The sequence below is a fragment of the Strix aluco genome, chromosome 5, assembly GCF_031877795.1.
Source record: "Strix aluco isolate bStrAlu1 chromosome 5, bStrAlu1.hap1, whole genome shotgun sequence".
Classification (NCBI taxonomy): domain Eukaryota; kingdom Metazoa; phylum Chordata; class Aves; order Strigiformes; family Strigidae; genus Strix; species Strix aluco.
In genome coordinates, this window is record NC_133935.1 from 72431641 (window position 1) to 72448724 (window position 17084).

The 17084-nt window shown below is 38.0% G+C and overlaps 1 protein-coding gene across 10 annotated transcripts in view; it reads right to left on the bottom strand.

The window, feature by feature from the left end:
- KIF21A (kinesin family member 21A) overlaps nucleotides 1–17084 on the bottom strand; it is a 93297-nt gene that overhangs the window by 17264 nt on the left and 58949 nt on the right. For 7 of the 10 annotated variants that reach the window (XM_074827755.1, XM_074827757.1, XM_074827749.1 and 4 more), the window contains 13 exons: nucleotides 16685–16884; nucleotides 16175–16282; nucleotides 15609–15677; nucleotides 15287–15498; nucleotides 14482–14635; nucleotides 13899–14099; nucleotides 12440–12541; nucleotides 10471–10636; nucleotides 9793–9813; nucleotides 6068–6128; nucleotides 5811–5865; nucleotides 4427–4644; nucleotides 294–404 (listed from right to left, as the gene is read on the bottom strand). In XM_074827755.1, coding sequence (XP_074683856.1) covers nucleotides 294–404; nucleotides 4427–4644; nucleotides 5811–5865; nucleotides 6068–6128; nucleotides 9793–9813; nucleotides 10471–10636; nucleotides 12440–12541; nucleotides 13899–14099; nucleotides 14482–14635; nucleotides 15287–15498; nucleotides 15609–15677; nucleotides 16175–16282; nucleotides 16685–16884 — 1678 coding nt within the window. The remainder of the gene's footprint in view (nucleotides 1–293; nucleotides 405–4426; nucleotides 4645–5810; nucleotides 5866–6067; nucleotides 6129–9792; nucleotides 9814–10470; nucleotides 10637–12439; nucleotides 12542–13898; nucleotides 14100–14481; nucleotides 14636–15286; nucleotides 15499–15608; nucleotides 15678–16174; nucleotides 16283–16684; nucleotides 16885–17084) is intronic. The other 3 variants (XM_074827748.1, XM_074827753.1, XM_074827751.1) reach the window with 1 other exon arrangement.

The window sequence follows — 17084 nt, forward strand, 5'->3', positions numbered from 1 at the left end:
ACTGCAGTTTCTTAGAAAAATTGATGATTTTCATTATGGAGAAAAAAAAAAAAAAGTCATTTGCAAATGCTCCAAATGTTATTTTCTCGGGGCTCTGCTCCTGCGTTATTTTGTACAGAAAAATACTCTGGGAAAAAAAGGCCACACACAGAAGTTGAACAGTGAATAATTTCACTGCCAACAATAAGAACTGTCCTAAAATTAAAGAAATAGAAAAATACAGATTTATTTTTCAATAAAATATACCCAAGGTTTAAATTATTTCAGAGAAAACAAATTTAAAAGAATCTTACAATTTTTGTTCTTTTGCCTTTGCCTTTTCCATTGTTTTCTCATAGGCTTTCCTCTTTGCTAAAGGTGAAGGCTCAGGTATCTTCTTCTCTGACAGAGACGGCTGTCTAGAACTAAAGCAAGAGGAATCATTATCTTATTTTAAGGTCATTTACAAACTTGCTTTTCTTACATTAAATGTCATTCTCCCACTCAGATTTCAAATTTCAGAATGTGTTTCATCTATTATTGTCTCTCTTGACTCTAAATTTGTTCTCATATTTTAATATAAAAATGCATAAAGTTTATTAATTTTCATAGGTCATCAACATATGAAGAGCCAGATGCTGAATATGCAAAGGAGATCTGCTAATTCAATAATAAAAGAGACTACTAAAAGAAATAGTGGAGGGTACATCTCAGATTAAGACCATGGGGAAGATGGAAGGTATAACTAAGATCTAAAATTCCAGATTCCACAACTTTCATGTACAATAGACTGCTTACAGACATGAAGAACAGAGAAATCATGATGACACTTACATATTAATTAAACTTTGCATTAACATGTTCACGTTTCTATGTCAAATTCAAAATCAGGAAGTGAGAAAATGTATTTCCCATTGACAGCCTGACTATTATATGTAGAAGCATTGCTTCTCTTCATCCTCTCTTCCATTCTTTCTTGCTTTCCATCCCTCCTTTGTCTCTCTAGTTCTTCATCTGAAATAATTCCAGTTCACAGTCACTGTGGTATTTCTCCCAACCTTTTACTCCCCATTAAAAATAGTGAAAAGATCAAGAGTGCAATATTAATGCTGACACCCAAATGTCATCATTTCACCACAGTCAGATAAAAAAAGAAGGGAATCTGGATGGTCTCCACTCTTCTGAACTCTCATTTCTCACTAGCTGGGCAATCAGAAAAGCAACATTTGCTTTGGTTTATCCTTGTTTGTTCATGTGTTTAGAAGTTGTTTCTATGAATATAAATGAATATTTCACTAAATGAGAGAAAGCAGATTGTAAAAGCGCTTTTGTGCCACACAATTTTATTAAGCAGACAAAGTTCAGTTGGCAGGCCACCTGCTTGACGTGGTTACTAGCATCTAGTCTCAGAGTTCTACAGGTTCTGGATCTACACAGCTGCAACTTCTCTGCATGAGAAAAGCTGTACCAATTTCCCTTGAGAGGATGCCTGTGATATATAAAATCCATCTGGGGACTGACATGCAGAATAAAATGATTTAACAAGGACAGTGCAACCAAGAGCAGCTACTTGGCTCAAGTACCTGAGACTGTCTCAAGTGATCACATGCACACTAAACACAAGCCCTAATTGGAAGGTGAAGGTCACAGCTGGAGGATCTAGTGCCAAGTGTGTGCAGACCTTAGAGTCCCCCCAGGGTCTTCAATAGACAGCAAAAGGGGGACAAGTGACAACCTGTCTGGTTTTGCTCAGAAGCCTAGCAGTTAAAGTACACAAAAAGAAGGGGAAGGTGGGTTCAATTCTCTCCTCAAGGCCAGAGCACCCATTTCTCTGCAGGGCTCCCTTACCTCTAGACATACTCTGCAAAGGACACACACACAGAGGGAACAGGAGAGAGACGGAACAACAAGAGAGCAAACTCCCTCCCTCTCTTTATGCTGGACCAGTATGCATTTAGGAATGCAGAGGTCCTGCGGTCACAAGGCAAATCCTAGGGTCAGCCTGATAGCTAGATCTTTCAGCAAGGATGACAAACTTGGGTTATAGTCTCCATTGCCATGGTTGCCTACGTGTCTACTGTGCAGCTAGCAGATTAAACCAACCACACTAGAAACTGGAACCCGAGTATCTCTGCCTCACACCAGCATCCTATCCTGCATACTCAGAAATGGAGCCAGCTCCCTCTTGCTCACTTTCTACCTGCCCCTTCCGTCTTTGACTCCCTCAGAAGAAGGTGTAAGCAACATGATCATATTATGAATTCTTCTTGAAAGCCTGGAAATGCAGATATCATAAAAATGCAGCAGTCTTGGAATTAAATTCCTAAGCATAGATGTAAAAACCAGGTGTATGATGTCAATTATCTGAAAGAAAAGGAGCAAGACACACACCTAATTACAGGTTTCTGATGCCCTTTTAGATTTCCCAGGATATCGGAGACATCTGAACAGAGCTGGCACAAGACCTACAGGAGACCACTCTACTCCTGAGGCTGCTGTAGATGAGTTGAGCAAAGGACAACAGCAATAGCCATCTATGTAAACAGAGTAAGAACCAAACTGACTGTTGCCCACATGCATTTAGTGCCTCTCTGAATCACCACAGATCTGAGAAAACTGAGGGGTTTGCAGACACCTAAATTTGCACCTAAGCATATAATTAATTTCTCTCACTTCCAGAGAATGCATATTTTGGTTCACTGTTACTGCTTCTACGTCCCTGAATGACACTTAAGTAAGTGGCACAAGGGAGATAATGTTTATTGGAGGTAAGGCCACATTCTGCTCCAGAAGAATATATTTTATTACAAGAGTTATGATGGCACTACAGGCCCATACAGGAAGGCCAGATGGCTTACAAAGACAACCTTTCTTCAACAATGACCAGTGACCAGAAAAAACAGCAATACTGCATAAACTATGCTGAGTTCTAGTTTTGAACAAGCGTTTCAATTACAGTGAGGAAGTCAGTGCAGACGTTGTGGGAATTTTTGATCTCTTATCTGCTAAAACATGATCAATAATGAACCAAAACGCATGTGAGGCCTACTGCTGATTGAACTGACAGTGCATAACTCTCTAGCGTTCACAGAACCCAGTTTTTGGAAAATCCTGTTTTGCCTCGTTGTTGGCTCACTTTCACAAATGGATACATTCTAGAAGATGGAGCGAGGCAAAAGTCGGTATTACCTGAGTCTTGGATGCCAGGTCATAACACTTGACGTTTTAAATCTTGAAGCTTCAAAAGTTTCTAGTGATCTCACACTAACTGCTGAAACAAGTGGGTTTCTTCACCTATCCTCACCCCCAAGAGCATTCTTTTCAAGCAGATACTACTTGTAAAATGCACTGAAGCCATCAGCACGGGTTAATAATTGCTGTCAGCAGTGTTTTACTGTTCATGATTGCCACCTCAAGCACATGCTAGAAATATAGTAAAAATAATACAGATTGCAAATACACATTAGATGGAGACTGCTGTAAAAATATTACGCAAATAGGACAGATGGATAGTGAAAGATGCCTAGTTCCAGAATCTGTGACATGAAGATAGCTATGGGACAGAGTTTTTCCATATCACTGAATGTGGCAAGCACATTCAGTTTACGCATGACTTTGTGCAGTATAGGAGCTAGTACCTAAAAAGCCAAGAAAAGGGTCTCTAGCAGTGAATGTCTAATAACCATATTGGTAGGTATAAAAAGAACAGCAAGAGCAAGTGGAGAAAAAAAAAAAAAAAAAGAGTGCATGTGAGAGATTTGCTGGCCCCAAAGTAAAAAGACAAAAATAATATTTTTAGTTCTATTTGGCATCAAGCAATACTTTCAATTAGTAAAACTGCTCTGCAGGTAAGTGCAACCTGCAAATAGAAAGGATTTTGGAGGATTCATAATACCCAATATGTTTCTTTCAACTTTACACTTGCATGCTCTATTACTGTACAGAGTTCTTCATTTTAAGCATGGTCCACACAAGATGACTCATAGAAAGATTTTACCTAACAGGACCATAGACAGATACTATTTCTATGTTATATAAAGTTCTTGGGATAGGGTTTTGTGGTGGGGTTTTTTTAAATCTCTCTGCTGTCCTAAGCAGATTCTCACTACCTCCCTAGAATGTGCATTTCCCATAGCACTAATACAGTCAAGTATCCAATGTACTAGATGGATTTTTCCCACTACTTAGAAATAAGGCTACAATAATTTTACTATGACAAAGCAACTTAACAGAACTTATATCTTCCATAAGAAACACATTACTTACAACAGAGCATTTACACTTTCTAGAGTGGTGATGGTAGAAAAGGAGAAGCTTTGTCAGTATTATTTAGTAAGCTTCAAGTATATCAACCTCCTTTGTAAAGTTAAAATAATAGATTACAAGAAATTGGCAACATGCATTTTTTAAAAGCAAAGGATAATTAGTACAGCATGGCCAGACTTACATGCCGCCTATCTTAGAAGGTAAGCCAGATGGTGGGGGAATAAACTCTCTGTCCCTAGCAGAAGTATCATTTGTGTCAGCAGCCATCCCACTTTCTTGGGTTTCTGCAACTGATGCAAGAGGGCCAGCCAAAGTAGAGTCTGCAGCACTAATGTCAGAGACTAAATCGCTGCTGTCTGCATATAGCAATTCCATCTGGGTAGTGGTCCTCCGGCGGGCCTGGAGACAAATAAAAACTAAGTTGCAACTTAAACATTTCATGGTATGTGTCAAGATTGCTACACTTAAGCTTCTCATTAGCTGGTAATTAGCATCCAGCCTCAATTCACTTGGCAGCTACCTTTGGAAACTAAACCAAGGAGCTCACCTCTATTTTTTGGCGATATTTCAGAGGAGGCAAGTCAAATTCAACAGCATGAAACACTGATTTGACAACTGGTTTCAAGGATATCATCGTTTCAACCAACTACAAGTGTCTGTCAATACTACAGTAGTACAACATTACTCTCCTAAGGTTTATCCAAATGAAATGTTATAAAGCAGAGAGGAAAAAAGCAAAGTGTGAATTCTTACATCGATGCTTCTGCTGATATAAAAACTCTGCTTCTTACTTAGTTTATGTCACTTCAAAATTCGTTTAGGCCAACATGAATTAAGATTCGCTCAACATTTCAACAATCTGAAAACAACACAAAACCTGACAAAGAAGCCAAGCTTTGTGCAACACAGTCATTCTTAAAAAACCACAATCATACATCATGCAACAGCCAATCTAGATATATTCCTTCAAAGCCAGCTGCAGTTAGAAGAGTGGAGGTTAAGCTTCTATTTACTTTGCAAACTTGGTTTATGCTCCTGTAAGCACAGAACCAAAATTGCAATCAGTGCACATTTCCAGTTCCCACTGCCATTAATATTAAATTCCAGCCAGCCTAGATATATTCCTCCAATGCCAACTGTAATTAAGAGCCTGGAGGTCGAACTTCTATTTATTTTATAAACTTCCTTTACATTTCTATGACCACAGAAGCAAATAGCAAACAACAAGCATGTTCACAGTTCCCACTGGCATAAACATTAAACTATAGTCCAATTAATACTAAACTGCAAATCTACTGCAGTTTGGAAGTGTAGTAATTGGAAGAACATATCTGATTCTGAAACTGTAAAAATTCAACCACAAAATACTGAAAAAGTACATTTTTATCATTGCTTCTCAGAGAGGAGTATCACACAAAAGCATATTACATACAAATCACATGAATGGTACACCAGTTCACCTTTTGCATGTTTTCATTCATTAATGTCTCTAGAGCAAAGTAAGAGCATTCCCCAGAAGGTGCCATTAAAGTATGAATTATTATTATCATCATTGTACAGCCTACCTTGCTTTTGGGTTTGACTTCACCACAAAGCTTCAAAAGATCTGAAGATAATGAACTAAAAGAAAAATTGCATTACAGTTAGAAAGAAAATAGTCATATTTTTGCAGAATGTGTATTTTTGATTCTTCTTTCTATTGAAATGGTGGACAAAGTGGAATGAAACAATGTCAGAGGTACCTTTTAATGGATACAAAAAGAGGAAGTGATATTAATTTTTCTAGAACCAGATCTAGTTACCTGTTAACAAGATTGCTCACCTTCCATCTGTCCCGGGACTATGCAATGGAGCATCCTCATCAGTACTATCTTCCAAATTTTCTAGAAAATTTTTAAAAGAATAATGTTAATCTGTCTATCTACAACAGGACATGCAGGTTCTAAGTGCTATACAAAACAGCTCAGACAGTGTTGAATGTAGATGAACAGCATACGAAAGGCAGGAATTTTCAAAATATCTTGACCATCTGTTAGCCAGTCTCCATTTAGTTTTCCTGGTATCTAAATAAACCATACACCTAGGCATACTGTGCCAAATGTGGTCCTCTATTTATTGTAGCAGAGCAACAAGGATGACAGAAAACCAGAAATAAATTCTAGAAGGAAATCTGGAAGAAAGAAGATAAAGCACAGGAAATTAACTGCAAGACATGGAAGACACAGGATGTAAATCAATAGACAGTAAGGATGTCTCTTCTTCCTCTTTGTAATCTTGCTCTGAGACAGAATCAGTTTGGTTATAATGAAAAAAAAAAAGTATTTTTAACTAGCTAGTAAGCTGAGGCTCAGCCTCAGCTGATACAGAATGGCACCATTTGGGCTGACAAGAAGCAAGCACTTTATTAGTATATAAGCATTTAGATTTCAAAACAGGATGATGCCACCACTTAACACTATAGAACTGCTTACTAAAAAGAGATTCATTCTATTGAAGTCAATTTTAAAATTAAGCTGTTCAGTAGAAATGCTCCTGAAGTAAAATGGGTACACAAACCTGTCCACAAAAGACAAAACCAGCATGCATGTCACACACTGTCAAACATCAGATTAACATGTCTGCATGCAAATTGTGCAAAACATTAACTGAGCTGGGACAAGTTCAGGGCATATATTCAATCAGTTCCAAACTGCTGGGAAACCAAATCCCCTAACTTGCATAATATTCTAACAATACATTTTAAGTATAGTTTAAGGGCATACATAATACATTTATGCAAGCAAAGTTCTCTATTTTTTAACACAGCCATGAAATATTAAGGGTTAAATAATCTTCTAATGACATTCCATTACATCTCTTCTTTATTATTAGAGGTGCTTTAAGTTTATTTACTTAATTTCTGCCAGAAAGCAGATACCATTTGTAATGCGTGGAACCAATATATTTGGTATCCGTATAGGTATATGTGGTACCCATATTAAAATAGGTTTGTCCATGTATATGTTTTAAGTGCAAGTTTATGCTTTGGACAAAGGAAGAAAGGAAAGTCCTATAGTCTCCAATTGAATTCTGAGAAGGAATGAAGAAAAGGAAAATGTGCCTTCTTGTGTATACCACATCTGAAAGTGTTTCCTGAAAAAGTCAACACCATACCTCAATCTAGCACCAACACCAACAATGCACTTCAGAGGTACTCAATTACTTAATTGAATTAACTACTCAATTAGTTTTAACAATGTAACCTTAATTTTCAGAAATACAACAATATTATAAAGAAAACAGGGTCACAGGAATAGCACTCTGAACTTTCTTTTCTGTTCCATCCTGGATTTGAGCCCACATTAAACCTTTTCTATACACATTATTCTATGTCTTCTGCAGAAGAGGGGATCAAGAGTACTGCTTCTTCTAGCAAGGCACAACAGTAGCATCAATAAACGCATTTTTTTTAAATAGAAGATTCATATTAGGGTGATGTTACTTCACCCCCTTCTCAAAGAACTTGCGGTCAGCTTTTACAGGCAACAAAGTAGCCACAAAAGGTGGGATTTTATTTGTAGACTCACATTCATGTGACTTGATATGTATTGATATTTATCTTCAGTTTGTCTGCAATTCAGCACAGGGAGACTGCACAAAGCCCCCAGGTAGAAACCAGCACACAGAATCAACAGAAAGAAATAAGAATAGGCAGAAGAGCAAGATTCTGCAAGAAGTCCTGAGCAAGAAGAGATGAAAGGGGCAATAAAATTAGTAAAGGCGGTACAGCTTGCAAGGAGCATCTGAGATGACTGCTAATAAACCAGTGACTGAAGAACAGTGGAGAGCTTTTCTGATGACTTGTCTTCATCCTCATACAGAGGCAACAATACAGTACCAGTAACAATGTCATACACTAGCACAGTTCATCCAGAGGAAACTACATTTGACCAGCCCTCTCAAGATCTGCACATGCATGGCTGCGAGTCACATCCGTGAATGTCCAGATGTCACAGGTGGGAAGGAAAAGCAGCTCCTACCATTCTTCAGAAAGGAGTCACTCCAGCAACACCTCAGGACTCAACTTTGTGGTCATGTTAACTCTTCACAAGAGCAGATGGGATAGCAAATGGCAGTTGGTTCATCCACAAAGAAGGCAGGTGTGCATTCAAACCCCATTCTGAGGGTCAAAACCTGAGCCTGTGATGTGCTTTGCCGGAGACTGAACCCTTTTCTTAAGTCTACGCTTCAATGTAGGTGCACAACTACACTGGGGAATGCCCAAACTTCTTCAAGCCAAGTGTATTCAAATAGTTAAGAACTTTTGAAGATTTCATAGCTGAAAGAATGCATCAAGGGAATGGTTCACAAGCTCCCTGGGAAGTGCAACCACTCTGCTTGGCATGGGGCTGGCTGGGTACTGCTACTGAGTTGTCAGGCAGCCTGGTGAAACTGGTCTCAGGATCTGCTGCCACCCACACTTCCACCTGTGAGAATTGTGTCAGGTTACCAGGGAACCCCTGAACCAACAGAGTCCCTGCTAACCAGCTGGCAGTCCCAGCCTCCAAGCCTCACTATGATGGTGTCTGAACTCCCTGCAGCTCAAAAGGTTTAGTCACTAGTGATCTACAAAACACAGACTATAAGCAGTTTGGATTTCAGCATAGACTGAGGTTAGTACAGCATATTCAGTCGCGATACCCCCACAGTGAAGTTTCCTTCCTATAAAGTGTAAGCATAGTCCTGAGTGGCTTAGGTGTTTTAAAAGCCTCAGTTCATGCTTGCAAAGCATTAAAAAGCTTCTTTAATGAGTTGCACTCTACAAAAATGTTGACAATAGAGCTACCGTTTCAATGCATTTAACAAGTGTCTTTTCACTGCTTCAGGTGCTGTTAATAAGTAAAAACCTGTCCTGAGCTAAAGAAAATGCAATGCTAACTTCCTGGCTGGAGAAACATTGCTCTCACTCCAACAGGGGTGAACACATGCACATTAAGGGTCTATTTTAGATACATTATGATATTAATAACCACTGAGGTTCCTGAATAAATACTGGCTGTATGCAGCAAGATGCCCTGAAACAGATCTTCAAGTGTCACCTTTCAGGAAGCTGACAAAGTTGAAAAAGTAAGATATAATCTGCATTCTGTACAATATCTACATTACAAAATGAGCTATCTGCAAAAGGTTAGAAGTGACCTGGATGTTAAGAGCTACTATTTTCAGACCTAAAAGATGAGCAGAATTTGTCACAACTACAGCAGTGGTACATCACAAAACAGTTTTATGTAGTCTGAACATACTATAGGTTTGTAAGCAGCAAGTCATAAATCTGAAATACAGCTCTGCTTACCGCGTTCACTTCTTATCTGACAAATCTAACATGAGGGCTATGGGTGGTTTCAGAAAGGAAGAAATGCTCTGTAAGCTCATGATAATGAGTACATTTACAGAATAGTTCATGCAAACTTCACACACTCACAAATTCTAAGATGCACCAGTTAGTGAACACGAATGAATTAGTAACTCATGCAGCTGTACAGTACACAGAAAGCTAAACATACTTACCCAGTGGTATGCTATCTAGGTCTGTGTAAATAACAGCAACAAGGAAACAAAAGCAACACTCCAATCAAAACATATCCATTTATAAGAAGAAATAAAACAAAAATACCCAAATGTATTCTAAATTTTTCTTAATATCATCTCATGAGAAGTAGAATAGATGCCGTAACAGACAGGTGATGCCACTTTCAAAATCACTAACGTATGATGATTGAATAGGATTGCATATTTAGAATTTCACATATCATACCAAATTGTAAATGCATAGTCTTTTGTAAAAATGACAAGCAGATTATTTAAATTTTAAAAGTCTCACTAATAATAAAAAAAACCCCAACTTCTACAATTCACTGCCAAGGGGATATACTTAAAAATGACATACATGCTCTCTCCCTGGAAGTGTTCAAGGCCAGGTTGGACGGGGCTTTGAGCAACCTGCTCTAGTGGAAGGTGTCCCTGCCCATGGCAGGGGGGTTGGAACTAGGTGATCTTTAAGGTCCCTTCCAGGTCGAACTATTCTATGATCCTATGCACATCAATTGTGAAATAGAGTTTAAGTATAAGATGTTAAAATACAGCATCTATTCAGAAAAGAAATAGCCTAGAATGCCCGGTACAGCATGCATGAAAGGCAAACATGACATGCAGCTGACTATTCAGAATACAAGATGACAAAATTACCTTGTAAAGCATGACCCAGCAAAGCATCAAGTTCAGGATTTAACTCAGCTTTTTCTTTTAGCATATGAAACAGCAGTTGGTTTTGAGTAGCACTAGTAATTTCTGTCTGCTTAAGGCGCCCCTCAAGAACTTTGATCTGAGCTTCTTTCTGAGCTGCTTGGAGACCCTAGGAGAGAGAAAGAAAGGAAAAGATGACAAATACTTTATCACAACTCTTTTTGTTACAAAATGAGAATTACCAAAACTTTTTTAAAACTACAAACACAAACAATGTGTACATTTTAACCTTCCTCACACATCCTAAAGATCAAGTGTCAACTAAACATCTTCTTTTGGGGATTTTTTTGGTGTTTTTTTTTTTAAAGAGTATCATTAAGCATTCATTTAACTTGTGTTCCTCAGACTCTGCCTTGCAAATATGCATCTAGTGGCTAAGTTGGACATGACTCCCAAGTACAATTCATAGATTCTTTGTATTTATTTAAGAGTAGCAAGCATCTGAAAAATCAACACCTCCACTTTTCACAAGTACATTTTTTTTAATTATTACCTATGATACTCTATAACAAATAAGAGGAAAAAAAAAAAAAAAACCAAAAAAAACCAACCCAACCCCAGAACCGTAACCTTTCCTACAGACTCACTCAGCGAACTTTCAGCTTCTGCTGAAAGATCTCATGGCCTAACTTATGAGAGAATCCATTCTAAGGAAACTTCCCTAGATCCATGTATTAGCGGGAATTTTTAGTTGTAGAAAATGTAGTCAAGGAAGTTTACAGAAAACAGTTTCCAAATAGAAGAAACAGTAGGGAAAATTGAAGGTACAACAGATCTTCTCAACGACTTGTAGGGTAACAGAGGACTTTGAGTGTAGCACTTGAGAAAGTAGTACTATGGATTTACAGATTAGATTCTGATTTTATCATGAACTAAAACAAGATATCAATAGATACATTTTGCATGTGGAAACAAACAGTAGAATAGACAGCAGGCATAACCAATTTTGCAAGAAAACATACCTTCAGTTTTTGTTATACATTATAATTACTTATCAGAAAGAGGAGAATCACCTTCACATTGTGGAGCTTTTTATAATGAGAAGTAGAAATTGTTAACAGAGTAAGTCAGAGGCACTCTTCTCATATTAACTCTGCTGCAAGGAACCAGGTATCCATTCAACCCACCCAAGGGCTGAAAAAATCAAGACTGAAATTTGCAGAAGCCAATGTGATTGTGAGAATTTTCTTTTCCTTTTTTTTTTTTTTAATAAAACATACACAAACTTTTCTGATTACCTGCATAGTGATGAATCAAGAATGCAAAAAAAGAACAGAGAATTGGTCAGCGCGACTGACCCAAAGCCCATTTCAATAGCCTTGAAATCTTTCATTTGATTCAATGACACTGAGCATGGCCTCCAAACAGAAAGAAAAGCAGCATCAAGAGCGTATGATACATGTGTGCATGGGGTTCTAAAACTGCTAAATACTCATTCTGAAAATATTACTCCCCCAGGCTTTCAGAAAAAGCCCCTTTTGCTCTACTCAAAAGTAGAAGTCTGACTGAAGTATGCCACACGTCAATATATACCTTAAAACAAATTTTTTAAAGGCTCATATTTTTAAGGAAGTGGCTGAGCCGGTCTTTAAAAAAAGATCCTGGGCATTCTTTAGGAGCTTGTTGAAAAACATAGTAAGAGATTTATTTGATTATGAAAAGCTAGTGCTCTCATAGGAACAACATGAGGTAATTAGTAGAGAAAAGTAGGTTCTACTGGGAGCTGAAAAACAGGCAACAGGTTGAAGGGAACAATGGATCTCAAGGGCCTTCACACTGAGAACCAGCGTGACTCAGTAGCGTTGACCAGCTTTGCTTTGTCTAATGCACATTAGTCAGTCTGTGTCAGCACAGCTCCTCTCCTGGTACATGGCATAGTCCTGGTGCACACATATTTCACTTAATGCATTACCTTATTGATACCCATTGTGAGGAAGTGATCAAGCAAATATCGAGCTTCTGTCAAAGTGCAAGCATTAATCACTGCTGTTACATCCAAGGTCTCTCCTTCTTCCTACATGTGCAACAACAAAAACAGTCAGATTGTGAAAAATACCTTATTTTTTTTTTTTTTTTAAATCATTACAGTAAGCATAGAAAACAGAAACAATGAAGATCCTGCAACATCACCCAGTTCACCCCCTTGGAACCTCTAAACCATGCATGAAGGATTTCTCTTCCAAACTATCCCCCAAACACCCCACAGTACAGACTCTGCAGCCTTCCCAGTCTCTTCCAGTGCTTCAGTTTCTTTCTATTAGAAGGCTCTTATCAAACTCAAACTCAGATCCCTTCTTTCTACAAGCTAAGCTATTCAGAGTGGATGCAGAAATGAGTGCATTTCTTCATTCTTTGCAGCCTTCATGCATTTGAAGACTTCTCCCCTTAGTCTCTTCCTCATTTTTCTTCTGATTATTCTCAGTCAATATTAAGCACACTGGTACCCTTAAGAATTATTGAGTTTTTTTGTGTTCACTATTTTTTTACTGGTAAAGTCCTGTAACCTTGCACCATGCTGTCCAAAATTCAATAAATTCTGATGTGAGTAAACTAGTAGAAGCTGCTGGTGATGTAACATGCATTAAAGCACAGATCAGCCCAAGGTGGGAGAAGGAGGACTCAAGCACTGCATATAAAAATATTGATAAGTGTTACAGTTCAGACTTCATGCTACCATGTGCCAGGAGACCTAGGAGACTCTATGTGGTGGATTCTTCCTGCTAGATCATGTAATGTATCATCATGAGAGTGCATCATGAGAGTTTTCAGATTTGGATTTCACTGCTTTTGGTAACATTCAAATTTCTACATCAGTGATAACAGACAATTCCCTTTTACTAAATTACTATTTGAAAACATCTACCCTAAACAAGCAACTTGGTCTGAAAAGGCTCTTTAGTTATAGAAAGCCACTGTTCCATAATTGAAAATATACTAAAATGCAATATAAAGAATTTACATAAATTCTCACATACAAAAATATTTAAATATATGTAAAGTATACAAAACCAGTACAAGGGAGCAGAAGCATATCAACAGGTGTAGGAAGAGGATACAAGCTGCTAGCCTTCAGTCCCCAAAATTATATTAATTTAATACCAGTAGAATAGAAAGCATCAGCTTTGACATTTAAATGCTTTGTAATCTTAACTTGCATTACACTATTTACATTAAAACTCAGATCTAAAAGTTCAGTTGTATAAACACTTGATTTCAAACTTCACGCAAGTTTTCCACCAATTTTCTCTTCCTGGTTCAATAATTATACAGTCAAAACAAGATTCATTTCTAAATGAGAACATTTCCAAGGCTAACACAGTTGGTTTTTTCTTTTCTCCATTTTACCATTTCTGCATTAGTATTTGACCCACCTTTGCTTCCTCCATTTGCATAATGTTTGCTTGGCAGTCAGAAATGCTGTCATTAATGTAGTCTATATTTGCAGTTAGTGATTCCATCTCTTCATTTATGTTTTGGACATTTCTATCTGCTTCACTGCCACCCCCATCCTTGATGAGCTTCTCCCTCTTCTTTGAAAGCTTTTCTCTTCTTTTTGTGAGTTCTTCACGTTGCTATTTTCCCAAAAGACACAATATTACATAAAAAGGAATCAGTAAACACTCAAGGCATTTAAGCACCTTTTTGTTTTGTTTTCCTTTCCTTGTTATACTTTAACTAACATATGATTTCTACAGGAAGAAGTTATACAGGTGAATATTTTAATATATCTGCACATGATCCATTAATATGCTTTTTATTTCTTACTAAGCACAGCAATCCCATGGTCCAAATGCTTACTGGAGTTGTTAAGAGCGCCTTCACTGACTGCAATGTATTCCAAGTCACTTTGCCTATTCCACCATCACAGCAATTCATTTACAGCAAAGGTAAATGCACTGCTCTCTCTTTATTTAATATGACAATACAGCCAAGAGTGGATAGTAAATCACCCACCGTAAGTAACCTGTTCATATCTGCCTCCATATTGGAAATGGTCATCCTCTGCATAATGATATCAGTCACTCGGCGTTCGAGTAACTGCCACTTCATCCTGGCTGCCCTTGAGGTGTAAACTCTGCTGGTCACTGCCTTCCGCTGATACTTCCTTCTGTGATAAATTCAAGAGAAACATACAGCTAAATCTAAAGTAATCCAATTACACATTTCAATGTGGAAATGATCAGGCGAGAATATTTTTCACAGACAACTTTAAAATTTTTTGCAGAATTTCTTGCAGTTTTTCATTGCACCAGACAGCTACCTGCACCCAGCGCTGAACTCTACTGTGCTCTAATATATCGCGTTTGATAAACAGGTATCAAACACTGTGGCATCTTGCATGATGCACCACTGAAACTGAATGCCACCTAAGAGTTGTTCCCTATTTAACAAGGGAATCTGCTTCAAACCAGAGTGGAAGATCACCAATAAACTTAAGAAATTAAATTGTGTTTTCTGACAAGTTTTTATTCGTACTTAAGAACACTGCAGACATTGGATCACCAAGGGCATTTCTCTTTAAGAGCAGATTAACTGGATTTTGAAATTTTGGGGTTTCTTAATGTGACTTAATGCCATTTTATATTATTCCATACTGTCTTAAACCCAGTTTAAACTCAAATTGCCCATTTTATGAGCATCACATGACAGCAGTTTGAAAAATAACAACTACTGCAATATGTGTCATCGCAAGATTACCTACTAGAAAGTCCATGCAATTTTCAGTTCTCTCCAGAGAGTATTCAGTTTTAATCCTTACCCTGTTCCATTTGTTGCAGTTACAGATAATGCTTGAACCCTTGCAACAGGAATTCTCATCTTCTGCTGTGCTGCTGTTCTTGAACCATCGTGCTCAGTTGATGAGCTAGAACTTGCTTCCTGTATAGGATGCTCAGGCAGGCTCAGCTTTCGACTTACTTTTCCTGCCACTTTATCAGACAGAGGCCTTACCTGTCGACGAAGGGCTGTAACCTGAAACAGAGTGCAGAGACACCATTACCTCTCCCCAAAACTGCATTCTAAGTTACAGCAATACAGTATCATTCTGTTTTCAAAGATGCATTACTGTTTTACCACAATACCTCTTCAGTTTTGCGACGTAAGATAACTTCCTGATTTCTTTTCTGAGCTTCCAGAAGCTTGAGCTGATGCTGTGAAAAAATACAAGCAGCACATGATATTTTTTCCATTATCTGCCACAAGGACTGTACTGTATAAAAAAAGACCTTTACACACTAATACAAGTTTGCAAAACTGTTGTGACATGAAGTGGTCAAGTCACAATTGTTTCTTCCTCTTTCTAGTGCAGAATGAAAATAAAGTGTGTCACTATATCAATTCTCTATCAAAAAGAATGCTTGCATGCAAGTAAGGTGGTAGCAACAGTTTTGTGAAGATTCACTAATAAAATAATACTGATATACATATCCAATAAGCTTTCTATTTTCTGTTGCACTCATCACCTGAAGCTAGGAACTGAGTTACCACAGAAGTCAAACCAAATTATCTGTATTTTGACTGGGTGAAAATATACAGGTACATGCCTGCCTCAGTGAACGCATATACACATGGTGTGTGCCTGCAAGCAGATGCACATCATGATGATAGATGCTTATTCCAAATTAAAGTTCTTTATCTGTCAAATCACCTCTCGTTTGCGTTGCTCCTTTTTAAGCTGTGCAATCTCTCTGTTTCTTCTAGATTCAGTCATTCTAGCTTTCTCCTGCTCTTCTTTCATTTGTTTCATCAAGCGAACCTGTAAAGAGGTCATCACTTAGAAAAGGTGTTTACACTGAAGTGCTGTTCCCTGCCCCCACTCATATAGTTTCTTCTTCAGATTGCCATCTTCCAGTATATTATGTGCTTTCGCCAACTTACCTCCTCCATCTAATGTGTCTTCTTCATTCAGTGCTGAATAACTGCTAATAACTGCTAATGAGCAGTGCAAGCTCCTCCATGTCTGATACCATAATTTCTGTTCATTAAACCTAAAAGCCACCCCTCTCCCCCTGGAATAGCCTAGTCTTCATAACTCTTCTGTTTGCAGACTTTCAAGCAGCTGACAGCAAGAACAGAGTTATCTGGTAGGTAACAGGAGATTTCAGGCCATTTTTCAGTAAACACTCATTGTACAACACTTCAATATACTGAAATATACCTTGGTTTTCTTCATTTCTGTCACCTCCTGCTGCAGTTTCTTCAGCTGCTTTTCATATTGAGACTGATTTTTAAGCAATCGTGCATGTTCCTTTTGCGCTGTTTGAAGTCTCTGCAGTTCTTTATTCATGGCTTGGAGTTTCTTTTCATATTCTGACTTGATTTTTTTTGCCTTTTCTTCTGAATAGGTCTCTACAGAACCTAGAGCAAAAGGAAATTCTTAATCTACTTTTGTTCAGAGTATTTTCACTTTGCCAGCCACAGCAGATGACTGCTTCCTCTGCTTTAGCATTATCTGCAATATCTTTGAAAATTTAATTTGTCTCTAGCTTCTGTGACCTGCACCGCTTCAACCTTTCCACCTTGTATGCGTTTCTTGGATAAGAGATCAAGTGTCAACA